This window comes from Rhipicephalus microplus, chromosome 3 (assembly GCF_043290135.1).
Source record: "Rhipicephalus microplus isolate Deutch F79 chromosome 3, USDA_Rmic, whole genome shotgun sequence".
Taxonomy (NCBI): domain Eukaryota; kingdom Metazoa; phylum Arthropoda; class Arachnida; order Ixodida; family Ixodidae; genus Rhipicephalus; species Rhipicephalus microplus.
The window spans coordinates 7,895,776-7,918,511 of record NC_134702.1 but is presented as its reverse complement, the minus strand read 5'-3'; the positions used below and the strand labels follow the sequence as shown (position 1 = coordinate 7,918,511).

At 44.4% G+C, this 22,736-nt stretch overlaps 1 protein-coding gene across 1 annotated transcript in view; it reads right to left on the bottom strand.

Annotated features, from left to right (window-relative positions):
• LOC119183274 (nonsense-mediated mRNA decay factor SMG5) overlaps positions 1 to 22,736 on the bottom strand; it is a 114,183-nt gene that overhangs the window by 64,504 nt on the left and 26,943 nt on the right. Inside the window, exons 3-6 of the mRNA XM_037433641.2 lie at positions 20,514 to 20,634; positions 18,498 to 18,660; positions 11,436 to 11,552; positions 7,401 to 7,572 (exon numbers count right to left, since the gene is read on the bottom strand). Of these exons, the coding sequence (XP_037289538.2) occupies positions 7,401 to 7,572; positions 11,436 to 11,552; positions 18,498 to 18,660; positions 20,514 to 20,634 (573 nt within the window). The remainder of the gene's footprint in view (positions 1 to 7,400; positions 7,573 to 11,435; positions 11,553 to 18,497; positions 18,661 to 20,513; positions 20,635 to 22,736) is intronic.

Below are 22,736 nucleotides of genomic sequence, written 5' to 3'. Positions count from 1 at the left end.
GTTATTATACCTCAAGTAGTTCTCACTATATGAGAAAATAAGTGATGCAGCTGTAGTCAATGATTTGCCAAGTGGAGCTATGATATTTATATTGATGCTGATATCCTCATCATATGAAAATTTTCAATTGTATTGATTCTTGATAATTCAGAAATATAATTCGCTCACATTATTGTTCACAAAGCCTTACATGTTCAACTTAGCCATAAAAAAATAGCCTAGCTCCACAGTTTGATTCCTTACGAGTTCAACGGTATAACATTTATTGACATTTGCTCACAAAAACACGACGAAAAGTTTCGTATGGCTAGCCAGGCTGGCAAAAAATGCGAAGCTGAGAAAATCGCATTTGAAGCTTTTACACTTGCTGTAGAAATTTCTAAGAGGAATCTTCAACAATAAATTTATTTAGATGTTCCCTATTTCATTCCCTGCTAAACAAAACAGAAAGCGTCTTATTCTATCCGAGAAATCATTTTAAAAAATTTCCAACGTGGAGAGCAAGATCGGAGTCCCACCACGAAAAGTGGCTGAAGGGGAGGGGGGGGCCCTGAAAAGACCGTGGGGTAGCCACTGCTTCCTCATAAATTAATGTGAACTCGATTCACATTACTTAACCACCTACACATTATTCATTATTTATTTGCATAACAGGGTAGTCAGCCGGTCTGAGAACTGGCTAACCTCCCTGTACTTCCTCTTTCAATCCTCCTCCCTTAATTACATAGATGCTAGACAGCATGCTGCCTTGTGTAATAGGTGGCTATGAGCTGAGCGTCGCTCACGCACAGCCATGCGGAGATACAGCGTCCCCGGGCAGTGCAGGGTGCGCAGGGAACTGCTTAGATTTCGCGTTTCTGACAAGTGCGTTTGAAAAAATCGTGGCAAAACCAAGCGGACACACTTTCACCCTTCGCTCAATCGCTTTCGCAAGTGGAGTGGGACATGTGCTCTTTGTTCTGCTGCTCAAGCGATCATTCTGCACATGAAGCAGATTGTAATCGTAAAGGGTGCCTAATGGGCAAACTCCACCAAAATCTCAACTCGACGGTGCACTTACAGTCGGCGCCTTCTTGTTCTAATCCGCTTTTGACCGCTTCTAAAAACTCGTTTTCAGGACGGCTTAAGACGAGTCTCCGGACATCTTGATCGCGTGGATAAACTATCGGCACAAAGCACAAACACGGTGCGTCAAGAAACATGCACGAGCGCGAGAGCACATGTACACAATCGGACAGCCACAACGGCAAACACGGTCACACCAGCCAATAGTAAACGTGGAACGGCACTCTTGAAAAGCACGCCGGCCACGTCAGCTAATGGCAGCCTCAGTACGGCACACTCAAAATGCACGCGGAGTGAGAGCCCATCAGTAATCCGGGAACTACCCAGGAATCCGCCACGGCGGCCATTCCGCTTCGATGACGTCATTTTGAGATGGCACAAATTACGCACAAACACGGAGTTTCTCAAAAACTTACTTGGGGGGAAATCTGGCGCTAGTGCGAACAGGCGTGATTGGCTCGCTTGTGTCACGTGATACATCTTCCCAGCCAGATCGCGCCACGCTCTCACTATGAAGTCAGAGCGGTCAAACAAATACGCCACGAGAGTCTACTACTGTACTTGTCTTTGAGTAGAGGCTAGGCTCTAGTAAATAGAGAGCTGCTCACAGATACGATTAGAACACAAAATAGAAAACAGAAGCCAGTTGAAGACAAAGTCACATAACAGAAATTGATGTGACCTGAAAGCCATGTGATAGATGTGGGAAGTGGTTTAAGGGAAAAGAGGAGGTGTGATATAAATGCAACATCGTCTCTATTTAATCAGTGCAATGATTGAGTTGTCTATCATACTTTCACGGCAAAATTACAGGTATAAAAATGGTGTAGCAACCTGCTTTTCTTTCGCTTAGGCATCCCATTACAGTCAACACTCTTTATAAGGGACACGTATACAACAGACTTTAAGATACAACTGACTATTATTTAGGCTAAGTTTAGCCTGTGTATTAAATTAACAAAGTGAAGTTCGCTCTTAACGAACCACAACACAACAAACTATTCACTTCAGCGGACAAAATTAGTGGCAATTTCCTACGACATTTAACACATAAAGTGTGCTTGTGCCATGTGTATGTGGGCTGACAACAGACTAGACCACACCGCTGTCAGTGCGCAGAAGCATCGCAATTTCAAATTGTGCCTGGCAACATTGGTGGCTTCCAGCCAAGCCAGTCAGAGGCGATGTTAAACATGCCGTCGTGCTAGTGGTTGAACTGTTGCAGCAGAGTGAAATTCGGTGCGAGCAATTGCGTCATCGCTAAAGAAGCTCGCAAAATAAAGTTTCTTTTTGAGCTAAGTGTAAACAATAAAATTTTTCTTTTTGTTTTGCATTAGACAGTCGTCACTTATTGTTGTAACATTGTTAGGCATCGCCACTGTAGTTTTGAAAGGAGGTCGATTCTGGTGCTCCAAGCAGGTGAGTTCCACAGTCAAATCAGAATGTTAATCAGTGAGGTGTCTTGGCGCTACAGTTGAACACGCATATATCGAACTCAAAAGGAATCGCGAATTAGTTTGATAAAAAAAATTACAGGTCCCGAGAGCTTACCTGTAGCGGATCCTCACCTACAATAGGCACATTCAATAATGGCAACTGATTCAGCACACACGCCGCAACAGAATAATTTATTTATGTGAAAAAAATCGCTTATCTTGGCCTACTTCGCTTTTGATATGTTGAAGACTCCAGACTCGATCTTATCAAGGTCGTCCATGTGCGACAGCCCAGTTCCGTATATCTGGCCGATACAACGGCGAATGACGCCGAACGCTGCCGCCACTTCAGCAGCAGAGTGTGCGCGTGTACCTAGTGCCTTGTCCGGACGATCTTCCTCACAACATAAGCTGTCTGCCTGGGCATCCTGGTTCCCTGCGACCGCAGCTACTATGTCAACATGTCCCCATCAGTGAGGCTTGTAATGGCCTTGACATTGCAGTCCGCTGCCACGAAATTGTCCGTCGACACTTCGTGAGGAACTACTGCCAGGAAGCGGGACGACAACTCGCGGAACGCGTCGTGTATGCGCTCGTCGTCGTCTTCACTGGTTTCCACAAGCCGCCTCGAAGCCTGCCTTGCGGAAGCAGTTGACTACTGTCTCCATCTTCACGTCTTGTAAGGTGTTGAAGATCTCCGGGGGAGAAAACTTCCCAGAGCTTTCCAGCCACTCCTTCGTCATACACTGCTGGATGTCCTAACTGCTGAAAGCTTCGCTTCCGCCAGAAATGGTTTTGCCATCGATGTTGTAGCACTGCTTAAATCAGTCAAGCCACATGGTGTTGTCAGCGAAGTTGTTTCACCCAGCGGCAGACCATTTGGCCTTGGCAATCAGCATCGGGCCATCCACTGGAATGTTCTTCGTGCGCACTTTTAAAAACCAAGCATGGAGTGTCTTTTCTACATTCCTGTGGGCAGGAGCGTGCACACGACAGACTCTTGACGTTCGCTGCTCTGCTGCCTTTGCCTTGATATCTGCTCTGTTCTTCAACAAGGTACTCAGAGTGCTCCGTCACATCCCGAAGTCGTTCATGACGGTCGAACATTTCTCGCCAGCCTCAATATGCTGAATAGCCTTCAACTTCGTCACAAAGTCAAGGCTCTTGCGCTTCTTGAAGCTGGGCATAGTTATGCGAGTAGACGACAATTCAAGAAGTCCGCAGTGGCTTTGCACGCCACGCATGCAAAAAATAAATGCTGCACATGCGGTGGTACGTAGGTGACGCGATAACAGAAGGAACAAAGCACTCGCGAGGCGATGGCTACCAGTGAGGACAACAGCAAAAAGTGCAAGCTGTGGTTGGTGTATCGAAACTCGCAAAACAGCAACAAAATATAAAAGAAAAGGCTAAAGGAGGAGGACATTGGCTCCTTTGTTCCTGCTCTCCGAGCCGACAGGTATGCAGAGAAAGCATGAGAGGGAGAAAAAGAAACAAAAAAATAAATAAAAGCTTTTCCGCAACTAAACAGTCTGAGCCTTCTCGCCCTTACCTTTGTTTGAGCGTTTCGGGTTTTGGCGGAGGCGTGGTGCCGTACAGAGCTCGCAGGGTGCTACTAGTGCCAATACCTACCTTCCAACTTGTGCGCGGAGCCGCGCTGCCGCTGAGATGGCGGAGCGCGATGAGTGCTGAAGCACACCTTCCACCTTGCGTGGCGTTTGATATATCCGAAGGCGGGTAAAAATACCGTTTGATGTAAACGTGTGAATTTATATACTTTTACAAAGAAATTTCAAGGGGATAACTTATGAGTTCGATATACCCCAAAATTCAATATATGTGAGTTTGATATATTTGTGTTCGACTGTACTCAGTTCAGAACTCCCAGAACAACTGTCTAGCAACAGGCGACTCCATATATGCCTTCTCATTTGCACAAATAAGAAAGAGTTCATTCCGAGCCATAGAAGTTGCTTAAAAAGGCCGTAGAAACACTTTCGTTACAGGCTAAACTTTGTTGCTGTCCAGGGGGCTTTCGTGTGCCTACTGTAATGGCATTCACTCATTAATTAGAATTTGCACTGCAAATTTGTCCATAACCGGTACCGTTGATTAAAGTCTTTTGTAACCGTGCTGTCAATACATTCAGCGTGTATGAGCTGAACTAGCCAGCCCCATACAGCTCAGTCAAATCGAAACGACCGTAATACGGCGATGTGCAACCCTCCCCTCTCCTGCTTGTGCAGAGGTAAGATATTAAGGGCTTTGAATAATATGGACTCATTTTGTCAGAACATGACGGCCTTTTTTAACGAGAGTACAGCAATACCTTGTTAACTTGAAGTCATAAAAACCAAGGAAAATTTCGAGATAAATGGATTCACAAGATAAGCAAGGTTGTGCTAATGGACCTTTCCAGAAATTGGTGTGCATCACCTAGGCTGGTCACAAAGCATAATGGGAAGCAGGAGCACTGCCGGGGTGTCGTCTTCTCGCGCAAGCGTTGGCTCACCTCGTTTCCAGCAGCGCGCGAGCGTACGAATGCATCTTTGTAGAAATATTGTGCGTGATAACCCTGCTTCCATCTGCACTCACAGAAGAGGCACAATGCAGAGCAACATAAAGTCAAAAACGGTCAGTATCCTTGACGCAAGCTCGATCGCGCATACTTGAAGTACTGCAGGCAGCGGTTGCAGTCGCTGCCACTGCTGCCTGCCTGCTGCCTGCAGAGATCTGCCGCAGCAGCATTCTCTGCTGTCCTAATCACAAGTGACGGCGTTGTTTCCTGGCGCCTTGTTCAAGTGGCACCGCAATCAGCTGATTCTGAAGGCACCGTGGTCGCCGTCGCGATCGCTTGTGTTGCAACGCCGCTTTGTCGCGGAATCTGTTGCGCTCTTCCGCCGAGATCTGCAGATATCTTCGTCGGTAGTTGCGATGATTTATGGCACTCTGAGCGCGTGTCGCCACTGGTAGAAGTTGTAGCGATGGAAGGCTGCCTTTGTGTCGAGCTGCTGCATCGCGGTGACTGCCGGTCTCTTGTCCCGCTCGGCTCTGCCGACGTAGCCTGGGCTGGCTGCGATGACTCCTTGGGCTGCACAGCACATTTTTTTCGTCGCTTGCCGAATTTGTGAAGTGAGCAATGCAAAAGGGGGCTGTTTTCGTCGATTTCATAAGCGAAACTAAGTGCTGGGATGAATAAACACATCATTTTTTGGCTCAACGACGCGTCATTTCGAGTTCATTTTTTGCTGGCAAGTGCGGGATGATATGAAGATAACGAAAATCACCAAACTGAAAAATAGATTTTTTTGGCGTTTTTTCGTCGCCAAGACCCGTGTCCCCCCTTAAGAGCTTTGCCAATCATGAGTAACAGCAGCTTCTCTTCACCTAACGTTAGTGACTTGCACTGCTTTCACGCCATGCTTGCCACACTCCCACTAAGTTGCCACTCTCCACAGTCGGTGAAAAATTCGTACCGCTCAGTTTGTGCAGATGAATGGAAATCACACCTCGGGAAAAATCACGAGCACTGCACTCACAGTCAGCGAAAAACCTGTACCACGTGGTTTGTGCAGGTGAACAAAAGTCATACTGCAGGGAAAATCATGTGCACTGCACAAAGCGTACGAGACAAACTACGCCAAGCAGAGGGCCTTCCTGCTCAGCACATGGGTCACGTGGTGTGCCACAGGGTTGCTTGACAAAGTTAATATGTCGCTGGGCTGAGACCTCGTGCATTTTGCGTCCGCGAAAATCATCGTAGTGGCAGGTGCGGCTAAGTAAGAAAGAATCGACGAACTTCAGGTGAGGCACCATTGCGTGAATCTTATGAAATGATCTGGCAGGAGTTTTTCCGTTCAACTACCAGCCAAGATTTCGAGTTATCCGCAATCCAACCCGAAAACACTTCGAGATAAAAGGAAAAATATACATGGGTTGTACAGAAAAATGCTCGGTGCGATAAAAAATTTCGACTTGGCTGATGTTTTTAGATATGTGAGCTCGAGTTAATGAGGTATTACTGTAGACAGTACAAGTATGAAGCCAAAAACTGGTACACTGAAAGATGAATGTCACTAACTAGAAGAGTATAAACAGGACATTATCGGAGATAATAAAAATTTACACTGCAGGAATATTTACTAAGCACTATGTTGTAGCCACGATGACCTCTTGTGATAAGAGGTCTGCCTGCAACATGCAACTGATCGGTACTGCAATCTATGCAAAAATTTTTTCAAGCCTTACACTTGTGGGAGTGCCAACACCCCCTGTAAAGTCATTTGAGCCTCGTGGCGTACGTCTCGTGCATAGGCTGCATTCAGGGGTCACAACTACAGAACAGCAGATGGTGCTGTGCTCGCGAGTGTTTATTATCACCACCATCATCATCATTGAGAGCGCGGTCGGGCTGGCAGTGACGCCTGGCGGCAAGCCTGGTGGCTTGCGCATGGGAGATGAGCGGTGCTCTTTCGCGTGTGGCTGTTGAAGCGAGCGGTCAGCTCTTGCGGCGGATCCATGGCAGACGGAACCGCGAGTCGTCTGCAGTGAGCCCTCAGGTGAGTCGAGCGTTGGCGGCGCCGCCTCGTGTTTGTTATGTTGTTGAGTGTTGTAGAATATTGTGCAAGGTTGTTTTAGAGTGTTGATCACAATTGATGTATATTATTCAGCTGGGAATATCGTCGTTCTAAAAGTAGGCAAATAAATGTGTGTTGTTTGGTTCTATTCGGCCGCATCTACTGTTTCCGTGTTCCGAGGCGTGGCATTCCATTGCGAAACACTAGACACTGCAGAGCTGATGCCGCACTTCTAAAACTATCTAGCGTCTGACTACGTTATCTCTAGGTACTTTGCTCACAACAAATGTGCGCATGTGAGAGAAAAAGAGAGGGTACTGACCATCGCAGAAAGTGGTAAGCAGCTTTGCAAGTATCGCCAGCAGCCAGAGTGCCCAGCTGGTTGTGGGGCATGCCAGAGCCAGGGTCCAGCGACAGAGCCTGCCAGTAGTAGCGGGCAGACAACGCAGCCCATTGACCATGCTCTCGGTCCTCGAGCTCGATCAGGTAGCGTGCTGCAAGCAGTGAGTTGATCCACCAATATCAGTATCAGCCACAACCCTAATCAGGTTTTCTGTAATTGATCAGTTTATTGTATTTACTCGCATAATGAATCCACCTTATTTTTTTCCCCCCAGGAAAGTTGATGCCAGTTTGCAGGATGGTTCATTACACGGAAAAAAAAAAGTCGTGGGAGTTATAACACTGAAAATTTCAATTGACGGTTTGGCTTCTTTTGGTCTGCAAAATGCGCGGCGAATCGTTTAGTAGCCCGAAGCTGTCCTTGTTTTCTATCCTAACAGATGTACACAGATCGGCGCCAAAGTGTCGTCCAGCCGGTCAGTTTACGTGCTCCGGCGCGTGCTTGACTATCTTTAAGTTTAAAGGGGCCCTGCAACACTTTTTGAGCATGGTCAGAAAATACGGCCGATCGGTAGTAGAGGCTCCTGGCAACACGCAAGCCAAATATTATAGCGCAGCACGTGGCCTGGAATTCACAATAAATGATTGAAGTCAGTTGAAAATTACTTTCTCTTCTCTTGACAAATGACAGAAGACGCTCAAAAATCACACATAGCAAGCATATCTATCAGCCATTGGCGGATTTGAACATGGCGTGCTCGGTTGTTACAGAAATCGCCGCGTCTTGTCCACGCGCGCGCGCCCGATCACACTGAAAAAGAAATGAGTGCTCAAGGTTACGAGGTGCGGGTGACGTAGTTTCTTTGCCCCTGCCATCCCTCCCTGCTTAAATTCCAGCGCTTTCGTCGCGAAGAGAAAAGAGAAAACGCAAATGCAGCATGCGACAAATCTTTGTAACTCCACTCGCACTGGATGAATTCTTAAAATTTTTGCGGCATTGAATTCCAAAAGGCAATAAGCTCTTTCAGTGAATTAATTCCATAGTTACTTGAAAAAGTGTTTCAGGACCCCTTTAAAACGAGCCGTGCAGACAGCGTGCCAGCTGAACACGCTCTGCGCAGCAGGTGTCCAACTAAGTTCACTACGACAAACGCGACAAACAAAACGCAGTGTCGGATGATGGCGCACAAATGTTGTTTGTGGGAGCACAACATGCCATTAGTGCGGTTGTGCTTTGCATGGCCTCCGAGCTGGCAGGCGCATGTCATGTTTTTACGCCACTTGCCCACCATCTCAGAGACTATGCGCTTTTTTCTCAAAGACGATAGTCTTTCTTAGGCACCTTCGATGCAAAAATTTCGCTCTGTCTGTCTGTACATTTGCCTGTTTGTCCGCCCTTAACGGTACCCTAAACGGCACCGAAGTGGCCAAACGATACTCTAAATGGCCGACACCATCCAAGCAACCATCAATATTGCTAAAAATTCAGCATTCATACTTGTGCGATTGTCAATTGATAAGCAATTATTGCGCATATCTGAGGCACCATAACAACACGTAAATATTCTGTATGTGTGTCTCTTACTAGAAAAGGCATACATAAGTAATTCTAAAGACTGCAGTGTTTATAAGGTTGCGCTAACCATGCAACGCTTGCATGAAAAGGCAAGTGTTTCCAACGCTTTGCTAAGACAACATGGTGCTGGCACCTACCTGTCGCCTTGCGTTCTACACCTTACCACCTCCGAGACGGATGCGCACACTTTGTTTTCCAAGATAACTGCCAGATATCGCTCATGTCTCACGTGTGACATAACTTGATGCGCTCGTTCACCTCTGCTGCACGCTCAAGGCACTCTAACGCAGGGCCTCTACAATACCATTCACGGATTTTCTTGAGCAGAACATCAAATGAACGTTTTGTTCACCCTCTCTAGACGCAAGACAATCATCTTTTGACGACATTTGCAGTGCAACATGCAGATACGGGGCTAATTTTATTGCTTTGTTTTTTTGCCACTGTGCTTGCGTGGCGCTATAAGCATTCGACAGATAATGCATTCCTGTCCTGCATTCAACAGATAACGCTCTGCCGCAAAAGGTGCGACATTTAAATTTTGGTTGACATCATCCTCACTTTGCTCGCAACTGTTTAGCATAGTTGTTTAACTATGTTTTGATTTTAGTCGCATCGTTAATTTGTGAAATAATGGCTTGATTAAACATTGTTTCAATCGTCAACGGCACTAGTTATTACACTGAAATAAAAGAGTTACATTAAACATTTTTTTTTCTTTTTTCAACGACGAAGTTGGGGGGTGGGTTCATTACGCGAGTGCGTTTATTAGGCGATTAAATACAGCATAGAAGACTACTTGTAACAGTACTTGCATTAACTCCCGACTACTCTCAAGGTTGGCAGTGTTCAGAGCGAACCTAAAACAAGCACTCCTCTCTATCCTTAGGAGCCCAGTACAAAATTCAAGAGTGACGCCCTTACAGTTCGAGGTAAAGCATTGAGTGTCCACAAAAAACCTTCTGCGCCCGCAGACTGAGACAGTCCATCCAGAGTTTTCCCGCCATGCAAGTTAAATAGGAGTGACGAAAGGCCAGAGGTGCCACGTTGGTTCTGGCGCTGGAGTTTGGACACTCTTGTATGGACAGGCTGTGGTTCGACTGTCTATGCCATAATATGCAAAGGAGTCCTGTGTTGTGTGTGTCTATGCCATAAAAATACCTACCATTTGTCAAAAAGGCCAAGTTAAGCTTTACGCGGCTAGTGTAAACTTCTCCTTTTTTTTGCTATGCGGTTTAAGCAGCATTTTAGTGAGAGTACAGTCTCTTTAAAACAAACTCCAAGGGTCTTACCAGAAGTGCCTCCAAAAACCAAATGCTGACTTGCCAAGTACACCGAAATACGTTGTTTGAAAACATTGAATGAAGTATTCTTACAATGAGAAGGAAAGGAACCAGGAAAAGCATTTATTTCGTTCAGCTTGATAAAAACTATGATTTCAAATAGAGTATTTAGACTAATCTAACGAGTACTTCATTTCTCGAGTTCATAATCAATATGCTCATGAATAAATTACTGCCCCATTTTAACCATAAAACATTAGCACAACCCTATTATGATGATTAGAAAAAGTTAATAAGATAAAGACAAGCACAATTTTTCTTCGAAGAATAGAAAATTATTCTTCTGGCTGTTCACCTTCTGAGAGGCTGTTTTGCTGACTTTGCTATCACTTTTGGATACGTCTGCCTTGCATACTGCTACCTTGACAAAGCCAATATATGCCAAGTTGCTTATGAAACTTTGCAAGCTTTTTTTTGAGATAAATTTTTTTTTAATGACCAGCCAACAGTAACTTTTTCTGCACAACATGCTCCTGAAGATTTACTTTTACGCTACTCATGATTACAAGCCTCGGGCACACACAAAAAAAAGAGACACGACGCAGTTATATTCAGTGTGCAAAATGACAGTCTTTTGTCGTGCACTTTCATAATGAAAATGCCGCATCACTAGTTGCTGCATTCAAGTACGAACAGGTATGCTCACAGGCCCTACGAAGAACAACCCAGACTGACAACATGTGCTCAGGTGCCATTCTGTGATGGCGATAACAATGCATCCGACTCCCCTGATGGGAGTGCTAGTGCTGCATATGTGGTTTCCGTTTCATGTGATTATAATACACAGAAAATTTTTATTCCTCTTTTCACTTTCATTTGGCTTATTTTTGCCCCCCTTCCCTTGAATTTTTCCACTTCAGCCAAGCTCTTGTGTTCTTCTGTTCTACACTGTACTCGAGTTGGCGAATTGAATAAAGCAAGGAGAATACAAAAGAATGAATGCTTTTTGTTGCTTTCTATGCTGATAAAACCGGCCCTTTCTCTACCTAACAAGCTAAGGATTTCAATACAAGCTAGGGATTTCAGTACTGCATGATGATTACTGTGAACCATGCGAATTTAGAGCGGATCATTACCACATGCTGACTGTACTCACCTATATCACCCAATGCAATAAGAAACCGATGGGTGGCCTGTCTGGCCCAGAGTACGTTCTCCACCGGTAGAGGAGCGGATCTATCTTCAGCTGGACGTTTTTGGGACCAGCGCGTTCCTGCACATAGAAGGCTTGTAAACACACGTGGCACTGTTCGTGTTGTATGAAATGCCACTCATGTCGTGGAATTTAAATGTCTTGTAGTAGAAAACTTATTTAGTGGTCGGGTGCTAACATTCCCTGCGTCACTCTATGGAGGCAGAACCCAAAAAAGCTACCTCTGGAGATGTTATGGTGAACTAGGCACTACTATACCTTTGTAGCAGGTGATTTCACTGATTAATACAAGGAGCTTTTAACAGCAAACAGAATTAATTCTGCAGTCAACGATATCGCATGCATGCATGCATGTAAGCCTTGATGTCAAAACATATGATGCTATTTATTCTCCAAATCATGTTCATTTTTATTTACATGTAGCGTTAAAACAATCAGTAGTAAAAGCAATTGGGGTCCCCCCTGCCTGTTCTCTGTACCAGAATAAGGTTATTCAACAACAATGATCAGTAATTTTAATTTGCTTGCATTTATTCCATCGCGATCCTATGAACATCATTTAGAACTTGTTAAGAGCTCCAGTGCAGCATCCAAGTTTAGTCTGCTGAAAAATACTGCTGCTTCATCGTCTTGCATCTGTAATAAATTTACTTTGATTTAGTTTTGCAATATACTGTGATCACTATGGGCCGACTTCTGCATGGAGCGGCGAAAAGCGGGGGCTCCCAGTTTGAATTAATTATTGTGGATGCTGACCTGTTCGAATTAAAAAGAAAGCTTCCCCCCACAGAAATACACAAAGCTGTGCCAGGACTAGGGATTCAGTTTGAATTGACTAAGTTTGCATGAACAGAGCTTGTATTAACGATCTTGAACTATACAAGACAGTGACCACCCCAGGCATATAAAAAAAAAAAGAAAGCTCAGTGATAATTATTATAGTGATGTCAGCAGCAGTTACGCACAACTTATATCAAAAAACTCTTTAAGTGGCAAAATTTAGCATGAAAAAAATCCGTAAACAGGGGCAGTGGTTCAAGAAAACGCATACTTGCTACTTTAAAAAGAACACATAACAACAGAATTGACATTTGAGCGCCCAATACGAGTGCCTTGATCACAATGAACAACTGTATGGTGGTCTTTATTAGTATATATGTGAAGACGTAACACGGTTGTGTATAACTCAGGGAGTGCACCCCATGCCTGATTTATAGTGTTAGTAGGTGTTAGTAGCAGATTGAATGCAGAATGTTTCAATTCCCTGCAACCAAGGCCTGTGTTGAGCCGACGTTTCAACAAGCGGACTTGTCTTGCTCCACTTGTCGAAATGTCCGCTCAACACAACCCCTGTTTAAAAATTTTTTCACCGCAACCTTCCTGCCTTTTTTAAAAATTGGCGTGGCACGCTTGAGCGAGGCCTCCGACTAGTATTAGGAAGCTTTGTAATAAAAAATGTGATTGTGTCGAAACATTCTGCATCAAATCTATCTCGGTAATTCACACAAAGATAGTTGCCCACATAATGTTTCCACCAAGTATGGAAGTGAAGAAAGAAAGACAACTTCTGTACTGTACACACTGAAAAAATGTACAGGAGATTCCCATTAAGATGAACTTGAAGAAGCCACAGTTGTTATCAGGAGTTCGGCTTATCAGAAGTGCCCCCTTAAAAAGACTTGCTGACATGCCAAGAGCATACAAATGTGTTTCTTGACAACACTGAATGGAGTAGACTTACAATACGGTGGAAATAACCAGAAAAAGCATTTATTTGGCTCAACTTGATTAAAGTGGTGCCTTCACGTAGAGTATTCACACAAATATAATGAGCACCCGATTTCACAAGTTCATAATAAATATGCTCTTAAATGTATTGCCACAGCCACTAGATAAAAACAAGGTGCGGTCTGTTGCGTCACGTCGCCGTCTATAGGAGAGTGCGTCTGGGCAGAGTTGACAGTTTCGGCCGCTTTTTTGGTCAGGGCACTGGCGCTTCACCTATCAAAGTGCTTTCAATGTGCTTGAGTTAGGGTTTGTGCATGTCCCCGTGCTTTCTCGTGCTTTTTTTGTGTGCAATCGTGTGGGGTGGGGGTAGCTTGCGTCATGTTTCCTGTGCTCAAGTACGATTCTTTGGTGCGCGCGTGTGTGGCAGACGGTTGTTTAGTGATGACGCCGCGAAGCTGTTCTGTGTTGCTCAGCAGCTCTAACGCAAAAAAAAGATGCTACTTCGAAGTGGGACGCATTCCCCTGCGATCTACAGTGTTGAGAAACATATTGGATGCGTTTTATTCGTGACAGAGCACTTAGTTTTGTCACAAACGAGCACTGAATCAGACGCGAGCTGCCGCCTACAAACGACAGCATCAAATTAACCTGCCAAACTTTCACTTTACGGGCACGTGCAACCAAACAAGAAAACAAGCATGAAAAGGCTCCCAGGGCATGCCCTTACCCTCAACACGCACGACAACCAACCAGCACAGATGAGGAAAAATCGAGACATCGAAGCGGGACCTCTTTCGGGGGCGGCCATTTTTGCAGGCGAACCGGCGAGACGAAACCCTTTCCCCCGGCTGCCGCCGTGGTACGTCCTACGCGCAGTACAATTACTTGGAATGTTCGTGAAACTGGGAAGGATCTAAACTAGAGTTGACGGAGGGTAAGACAGGTGGTGAACTCGACCAAGTAGTTGTGATAGTGCAGTCAGTCGATGTTGAAGAATTGAGTTATGATGCCTCTGGAGTACTTTGTTGAAGAGTCTCGCCAGGACGATGACCAGCGTTGGAGTTTGTTTCACTGTTTCCTTGAAGAGAAATATTCAAGACACGTTTAAAGAATTGTGGAGTACATGCGTGTGAAGAATATTCTAGGCCGCTAAGTGTTCTTGCACAGTTTGTAGTGCGTGTGATTGCATTTGTAGCCCGGTAAGTTTGTTACCGATGTTTTAAATTTTAAAACTCACAGTGATTCTGTGAGTTGTAATCGATACCTGTCGAGTGTGAAAGTTTGTGTGATGCCTTTACTTAGGAGGAGGAGGAGGAAGGAAGGACAGGGAGGTTAGCCAGTTGTCAGACCGGCTGGCTACCCTGTGCCTCTACTTAAAATACATATTTTGTTTATGCTGTAAACTCTTCATTTCTAACTCGTTCTTTGGACCACAACCGGTGTTGTTTATGCACTAAAATAACAAACATTTAAATTGTGCATGCTTTCGTGGTGTGATTCAGTGGGCCGATACGCCAGGCCTTGGAATCTGCCCGGCGATTGCCTCCCCATGAATGAAATCAGCGACCCTTTTCATTTCAGGTGAGTCAAATGGGCAGCATTCATGGAGAGTATTCAAGCCTATATTAGATCAAATATTGTCCTTTCTAGGGCAAACTGTTCACATATGCAGTGCAATAGGTAGTACTCCTAGTAATGATTCAGAATCGAACTTGTGATGTGCATAATGATAGTTATAGTGCGAGAACAGAACCACAACAAAGAGACAAGAAGGAGACAAGGGCTTGTCTTGTCTTTTTGTCGCCGTTCTGTTCTCACACTATAACTATCATTATGTCATACCAACTAGCCCAAACCACCACACTTCTTAATGTGATGTGCAACTACAAAATGCGTTATTTACGACCTATTGTCGCACGTAGCAATACGTGTGAAAGCGTTTCTTCAGGGAGGAGTGGTGGTACCAGCGTGGGCGCAAGGCGAACTAGGCCCGTCCCGTCGTTTTGGTGGCACACAACAAGCCGTACACTGTTTTTTTATCCAGGGGCAGTGGTATTGCTAACACATATCAACAATAAATTTGTAGCACGGCCCTATTGACAATTCAAAAAGAATCAAAAAAAGGGTGAGATAAGCACAATTTTCGTTCAAAGAATGGAAAATTTATTCTCCTGGCAGGCAATTTTTCCGATGAGCCTGCTTTGTTAGCTCCAATGTTGCTTTTGCATGTTCCTCGGTCGCATGCCAAGAATGCTAATATACGCTGAGCTGCTTAAGAAACGACTACCTCTGATTCAAAGTTCCTTGCATTCCACTTTTTGTATGTTTAAGTCTCAATGCTCTGCTATCACTGCTGTGCTCTTAACTGGGAAATCCTTTTGGTCTTTGTTCCTCGCATTTGTTTTTCCTGTATATACCTTATTTTCACCAGTGGGCTTAACCACATTTTTTCCCTTTCTTTTGTCCATGACTTGAGTATCTTCAGACTCTGTGCTCTCTGTTAACTTGCTAGTCGGAAAACTCCAGAGAGGATCCGGATCCTCTACTCCTCGAACCCCTGGCACATTCCCCAGAATGACGTCATACGTTGGGTCTTTAGTAAGAGTCTCGATCCACCCACAGTAATAAGGTGTCAAGATCAGTACTCGTACTACAGGCATTCGCTGTACAGTTCCATTCGTCAATCAGACCAGAGTTCCTCTACCTGCTAAACTTGCTTAAGAGACCAGGGGTTGCCTCACCAGAACGATGTTTGATCATATATCTCCGAGTATACTTGTCATCCCAGCGGAATTCCCACAACCACTGGCATCCCAATTTTTTAGCGATTAAACTGTACTGTTATTGTGACAGCACATGAGTTAATTTCCTTCTCCTCGACTAGCTTCTACAATAACTAGGAAGGGAAGGTGTTGAGGTTCGGAATAGGTGCCCCTCGATGACTCGAGTGCTCAGCGCGAAGGAAGAGCCGTAGTCCGGTGAAGAGACGCTTTATTGCAGCACTCAGGCATCTCCCCAAGTTCAAGACCAAACCTCCGCTCTTCCCTCCTTAGCTATAGTAGAAGCTAGTCGAGGAGGAGGAAATTAACTAGTGCAGTCGACATGGAGTGGGGAGCCCGCAGCGAGGAAGGCGCTGAAGTCCGGGAAGCTGACAAGACGCTCACTGCTTCTGAAACTTGATGGTGCGTTGCGAGAAGCAGCATCGAAATTCTGCACGAGCCTGCTGATCAACTTTGGAGCCAGTGGTTGGGCAGCGTAAGAGCACTGCGTGTCAGCGAACGAGAGCAGAGCAGCGGGAACAGTCGACGCAGCTGACTTCAGACAACAACAGGGGCGGTCAGGTGGAGAACCGGGATCATCAAAGGATTCATCGCAACCAGCTTTAGCGACCAGACAGAGGCAGGGCCAATTGACAAAGTCATCAGACGACGCATCACTACACGGTGAGACCTGCTTTGTGTTCTCTCGGGGCCGATTTTTTTTTTTTTTTTTTTTTTTTTTTTTTTTTTTTTTTTTTACTGAATGCATTTGCGTTCAAGTACACTTTGGGAGATGGCGGACCCAGATAAGGATATGATGGAAGGTGACAGTGTAAGTGCATTGAATCGCACCCGGGAGTGAGATTGAAGCGCTAAAGCTCAAGCTTGAGGTTGCGGGATTTCGAGTGGCGCGCATGCCACGCTCTTGGAATGAACGGACGCAGCAGACTTGGTCATAACAAACCAAGCCATACAACACATTTATTTAACTACTTTTAGAATGACGATATCGTCAGCCAAATTATTACATCATCAATTGTCATCAACACACTAAAGCAGCCTTACACAAAATTACACAATACTCAACAACATAACAAACACAATAACGCACACAAGGCGGCGTCCCCAACGCTTGACTTACCACGAGGCCCCCCCCTGCGCAATCTGCGGTGCCGCGCAATGGGGACCCACGCTAGAGACAATCGTTCGCGGCAACTGCCACCTGCCAAAAAGACCTGCTTATCTCTCATGCACCACCACCTAGGCTTTTTCCTAGGCGTCACTGCCAGCGTTACCATTATAACAACAATGATGATGATGATGGTGATAAACGCTTGTGAGCACAACGCCACCTACCGCTCAATAGTTGTGAACCCTTAAATGCGGCTTTTCTGCGAGACACGTGCGCCACACGGCGCAAACATTTTTACAGGGGGTGTCAGCCCTCTCACAAGCTAGAGAAGATGAGGTCGTCGCTTGCTTCATCAGATGTGCCAAAAAACCGGAACCAGCATTCTAGTGCCGGGCGATGCACGAAAAAGCTTGAAGCCATCCTAGCACCTATGCCCACTAATAAGCCTATGATTCCCGCTTGGTTCAAACATGTGGATGCTCTTTTTGTGGCATTAAATATACCCGATGAAATTCAGGGCACGATTCTGTTGCTATTCTTAACTGACAAGATGCATATGCTCGTTGCCGATCGGGCAGAAGCTGGGGTAATGCCGTATTCAGATTTGAACTCGAGGTTGCTAAAAGAGCGGAGGTTCGTGCTTTAACTCGGGTAGATGCCTGAGTGCTGCATTAAAGCATCTCTTCACCAGACTATGGCTCTTCCTTCGCGCTGCCACCAAGCACTCGAGTCGTCGAGGGGCACCCATTTCGAACCTCAAACACCTTCCCTCCTTAGCTAGTGTAAAAGCTAGCCATGGAATACGATATTAACTACATGTCTCGTTCTTACCCTGTTTTGCATGAACCTTGATTGTGCTGTCAAAGTAAACTGAGCTTTCGCCCGCAACAATGCAAGCAACAATGAAATTCGCTGGCCAAACTCAGCAGGTTTCTGAGGCATGTTCACGATGTCCACACCGGCCGCACTGCAATGAATTACCGCGCGTTCTGCCCAGCTGACAAATAGAAGCTCTGTGTTCTGCCTGGCCACAAAGAAAGCATTCGGTAGCACACAGAGTCTATTCTTTTTTTTCCCTTCTCTTCCTCTCCCAAGTTTTTCTAGTCTTCAGCTTCCAGGTAGCAATCAGCATCTTCTGTCAGCTCGGCCACGGTCTTCAGGTCACGCTGCCTGAGATGCATGGTGACTCCCCTATGGCAAGATGCCAAAAACTGCTCGGCAATCATGCTACCCCTCAGGTCTTAAGATGTCCTTTCTATCTTAACCATTTCCAACCAACAATCAAAGTATTTGGAGATGCAGGTGGCAAACTGTTGTCCAGTCTCATTTTCCTGAGGTTTGGTTCTTTACAACATTCACCATTCTATTTGAGAACTGTGAGCTTACCTCTGTTCAGGCCTTCATACTCCCAAATTAGTGGCACGTCCACGTTTGTTTCCAGGTTGACTTGTGCTTCAGCCTGAAGCCTCAGCAACAGGTGGTGGTAGTGGCCCAAGCCAGAATGCAGGTGGGCTCGCAACTCGGCCACATAATCCTCCTCTGCAGTAGCCTACAAGCACGATGCCACCCCCAGAGCATCGTTTCACAGCTCCCAAAATTCTCTACATGCTCTCTACGCCACACTACCACAGAAACTCTATTCACTGTCACTGCTAAATAAAAAAAGTCAAATAAATAAATAAGTTCAGAAATGAGGAGAAAAGTCAATGGCAAGCCTGTCTAGAATTTTCATGAATGTAACATAGAACGGGGAAAAGCAGCGCTGCTGTGTCCATATAAAGACACAATTAAATCAACGAAACACAATAAAGGCAACTTCATCAACACAGAAAAGTGTCGACAGTGACAGCAAGGCTCAGCATTGTGCTTGAACCCGTCAAATGACGTTCTGGTTATTCATAGGTAGTAATAAATGTGAAAATACTGCAATTTTGGGTACTCTTAAAAGCTTTAGCATACTATGTGAAAATACGGCAATTTTGGGTACTCTTAAAAGCTTTAGCATACTGTGTATTGCCTCTATCAGAAGACATGGGGTAAAAAACGCATACATCGAGAATGAAATGCTTATATTGTTTAAACATTTAATATGGTGCTAGTGGTGAATGCAATGCCTGGTGGGAGCAAGGTTTCCCAAAGTTCTTGTGCCTTTTTTTTTTTTTGCTCACATGTTACAAAGCAATCTTCGCGAAGTTGTGTTTGGTGGTACCAAGTTTTCGTTGATTCGGGACGATAACGTTGAACCCCACAGGTACTAGCGGGGCATTCAGAGTTCCTTTATTAAGTGGGAACTGTATATAACAGGGTATCGTAATATTGACATTTAAGTGTACAACGTAACAACCATAGGTCGTCGTAATTACCCATGAGTAGACTCACTCGGACTCACAATTGCGAAAATTTTCTTCGACCAGACTGACTTGAACTCATCACGCAAATATTACTCACCCGGACTCACTCAGACTCAGATTGAGCCATAAGTCTGAGCAAGTCCAGGTGAGTAATAGTTGGGTGATGAGTCCAAGTGAGTCTGGTCAAAGAAAACTTTTGTAAGTGTGAGTCCGAGCGAGTTCAGCTCGGAAAACTTTTGGCGAATTTGAGTCCGAGTGAGCCCAAACCGCAATATATATTTCTTGAGTGAGTCTGAGTGAGTTCCACTTTCTTTTGCCGACCAAAGGTCCTATCTAGTCATCTTCAGCATTACTACCAGCCTTATATGGATTCCCACTTTACTCACGCCTACTTACAGGTATTTTGAAGCAGTGTTGTTCATACACCATTTCAATGTTGTTTTTTTTATCGGAGGTGCGAATTATGCAGGGGGATGCCTTGACATCCCATCAACCAAATCTTTAAAGGAAGTTGTTGATAAATATCTCATGCTATTAAAAAAAATGACCTTACTGATTTTCAAGCACTCAAAACTTGTTTTCGAAGATGCCATGTCAAACAGTGCCAAGAAAAGCACCAATTACATGAAATATAGTGGTTAAGGAGCACTGACACCATGGGCGAAAAAGCTCATTCGATGCTAACGGGCTCATGAGTCGACTCACCCAGATTGAGCCATAAGTCTGATTGAGTCCAGGTGAGCTATGTTTTCCAAGTGAGTCTGTTTGAAAAGAATTGTCGTAAGCGTGGGTCCGAGCGAGTCCAAAGCTCAAAACTTTCATGAGTGAGCTCGGCCAGTTTTTCCAACCTATAGTAACAACACACGCACACCATTCCAGCTATGGTAACGCTAACAAATCACCTTTAATGTTCAAGTAAGTTGGTATTGTAGATAAATTATTTCTGATCTTTTGGCACATGCCTGCTTTACAATAGGGGAGCATGAATATGCTTGTACTAATGCATCTTTTACTGTTGATTAGACATCACAGGCAGAGGTGAAGGCAGTACCTTTGTAGCCTTGTAGTGTTGCACGACATCATAGTAAACCTTGCGCCAGGTAAGTTCCTCTGCTTGACGGCCGTATTCAAGTGGAGCGGTAAACAGGAGGCGTTCACAGTAATCCTTCAGCCTGAATGCAATGTGGGAAGGCAATGTGAGCTCAAAGGCACCAAGCACACTATTTCGAGCAACCAGTCTTGACAAATGCCGAAGAGCAATTATTTTTTCAAACATTTTTAGACATTTTATGCATGTAACAAGTCTACTGGCAGTTGAGTTAAACAGAGCTATCAAGTCACATTTTCTTGCACTTACCTACGCATAACATGTATGAACAAAGAAAAAAGTGTTCCTGCTTTGATTTCAATCATTTAGGGAAGGTGCAGTTTCAGCAAAGCGTCAAGGCTTGCGCGCCCCTAAAAGAGGGACTGGGAATGCATCAGAGCTCTGTAAACTTCAGGAGTGTGCGTATATTAGAAAAATTTGAATAAGGAAACAAACATTTTTTTTGCATAATATTTGAGTAACCAACACTGAGGAGGAGAGTCCAATGGAACAACGCGTTGAAAGGGCGACGGTCACTTTCGTTGTTTTAATTAGTGAATTATCAAGGTGCCTGTAGTCCAAGGTGCATGCAAGATGCATGCATGTCACGTGACACCAAGGTCAAGCTATTATAGGAGTAAGCTCTGCTCATCATCGGGAGAAGGATTTCTTGCTTTAAACTCCTGTGTCACTGAAGCGAATGTGTCTTCAATCCTCTATCATTTACATCAGATTTCTATCATTTATTCGTGAAATACTGTTTGCTTTTCACGTCTTAGCTGGTGAGAAATCTGACGAGAAAGCTTAAAGTGGGTTTATATTAAAGCACGCATATTACTACAAAAACAAAATAACTTAAAAATCTGCACTACCATAACCTTAAACAAGCATACGAAGGACACTTCCTTGAAAATCGTAAAAGGGCAGAAGTATGAAGTTGTGTTGGTAAACGGCCATAACTCCTGTGATGCATCTAATTATTGGTCGATATCGGCCATTAGCAGAGCATCATCCTTTGTCGCAGAACATGACACTATGGTGCCAATTTCTGAACCACATCACTTGGCTAGCTGTATTTGTGGCATCTCACCTTAGTGTGTGTGTGTGTGTACATGTGCCATGACATTTTGTAGCAAATTAAGAGGAATTAAACTGGATGAAAAATCGCCCATTTCCTCATTGGCATTCCATTGACTTTTTTTGCACTTAATTTCCTTCAATTTTCAACAAAATTAGTTTTAAAAAAACAAACGATGTCCCCTATGCTTTCCTTGGATGAAGTGACTGTTGGTTTCATATATAAGCATAATTATTTCTTGCTCAGCACTAATATTTGAAAAAATGTCAATGTGCTATGGTAGCTAGAGTTAGGCAAGATAGCTAGTAGATTAGGAGCTAGATTTTGGACAAAAATGCTCTAACAGCTACTCATAGCCAAATCGAATTTTTGTTAGCTAGCCGAGTCTAAAAGTAGCTAGACCTAGCTATGAAATAGCTAAATTGGCAACAATGCCAGCAACCAGAAGGCGCAAAAGATTGACGAAGCTACATTCAGTGCTTCAAGATATTACAGTATCCTAAAGATGTGATCATGTTTGGCACACAATTATTATGTTTAGATTATTATGACAGCAGCATACTGAGATTAAAGTACACCCCATACTTGTGGGGCTGTACCTAGCAACTGTAGCATACTACAGCGATTAATATGATCATGGATAGACAAACCTGCGTAAACATGAAGCTGCTCACATGGCTACGGTGTGAGCAAACTACCGGGTGCCCTATCTGACAAAAAAATCTTGCTTGGAAGGCAAAGAGTCAAACACTAAAAAGTGGACTCTTCCCTACACAAGGGTGGTTGTTTTCTTTTCCTTTTTTTAACCCTCCCACCACCTTGCGGGTTTCCGCAGAACTCATTTGCAATACTTGTGCAGGAGCGCAACAGCCGAAATACAATTTGAAGCAGCAGTATGCTACTTTTGGAGCACTAAAATCTAAATTTGAAGCAGGTTACTGGAAAAAAACAAGCATTTTTACCATGAAATACCAAATTTGGAGCAGTATAAAACAGAAGGCATACATTTAGAAAAATCGTGTAATGTGAACATGAGCATTGCTTTTTGAATAAAAGTAGTATTTTGAACCACCCAGTGAGCAATCGATCATAAAGTCCATATTAGCATT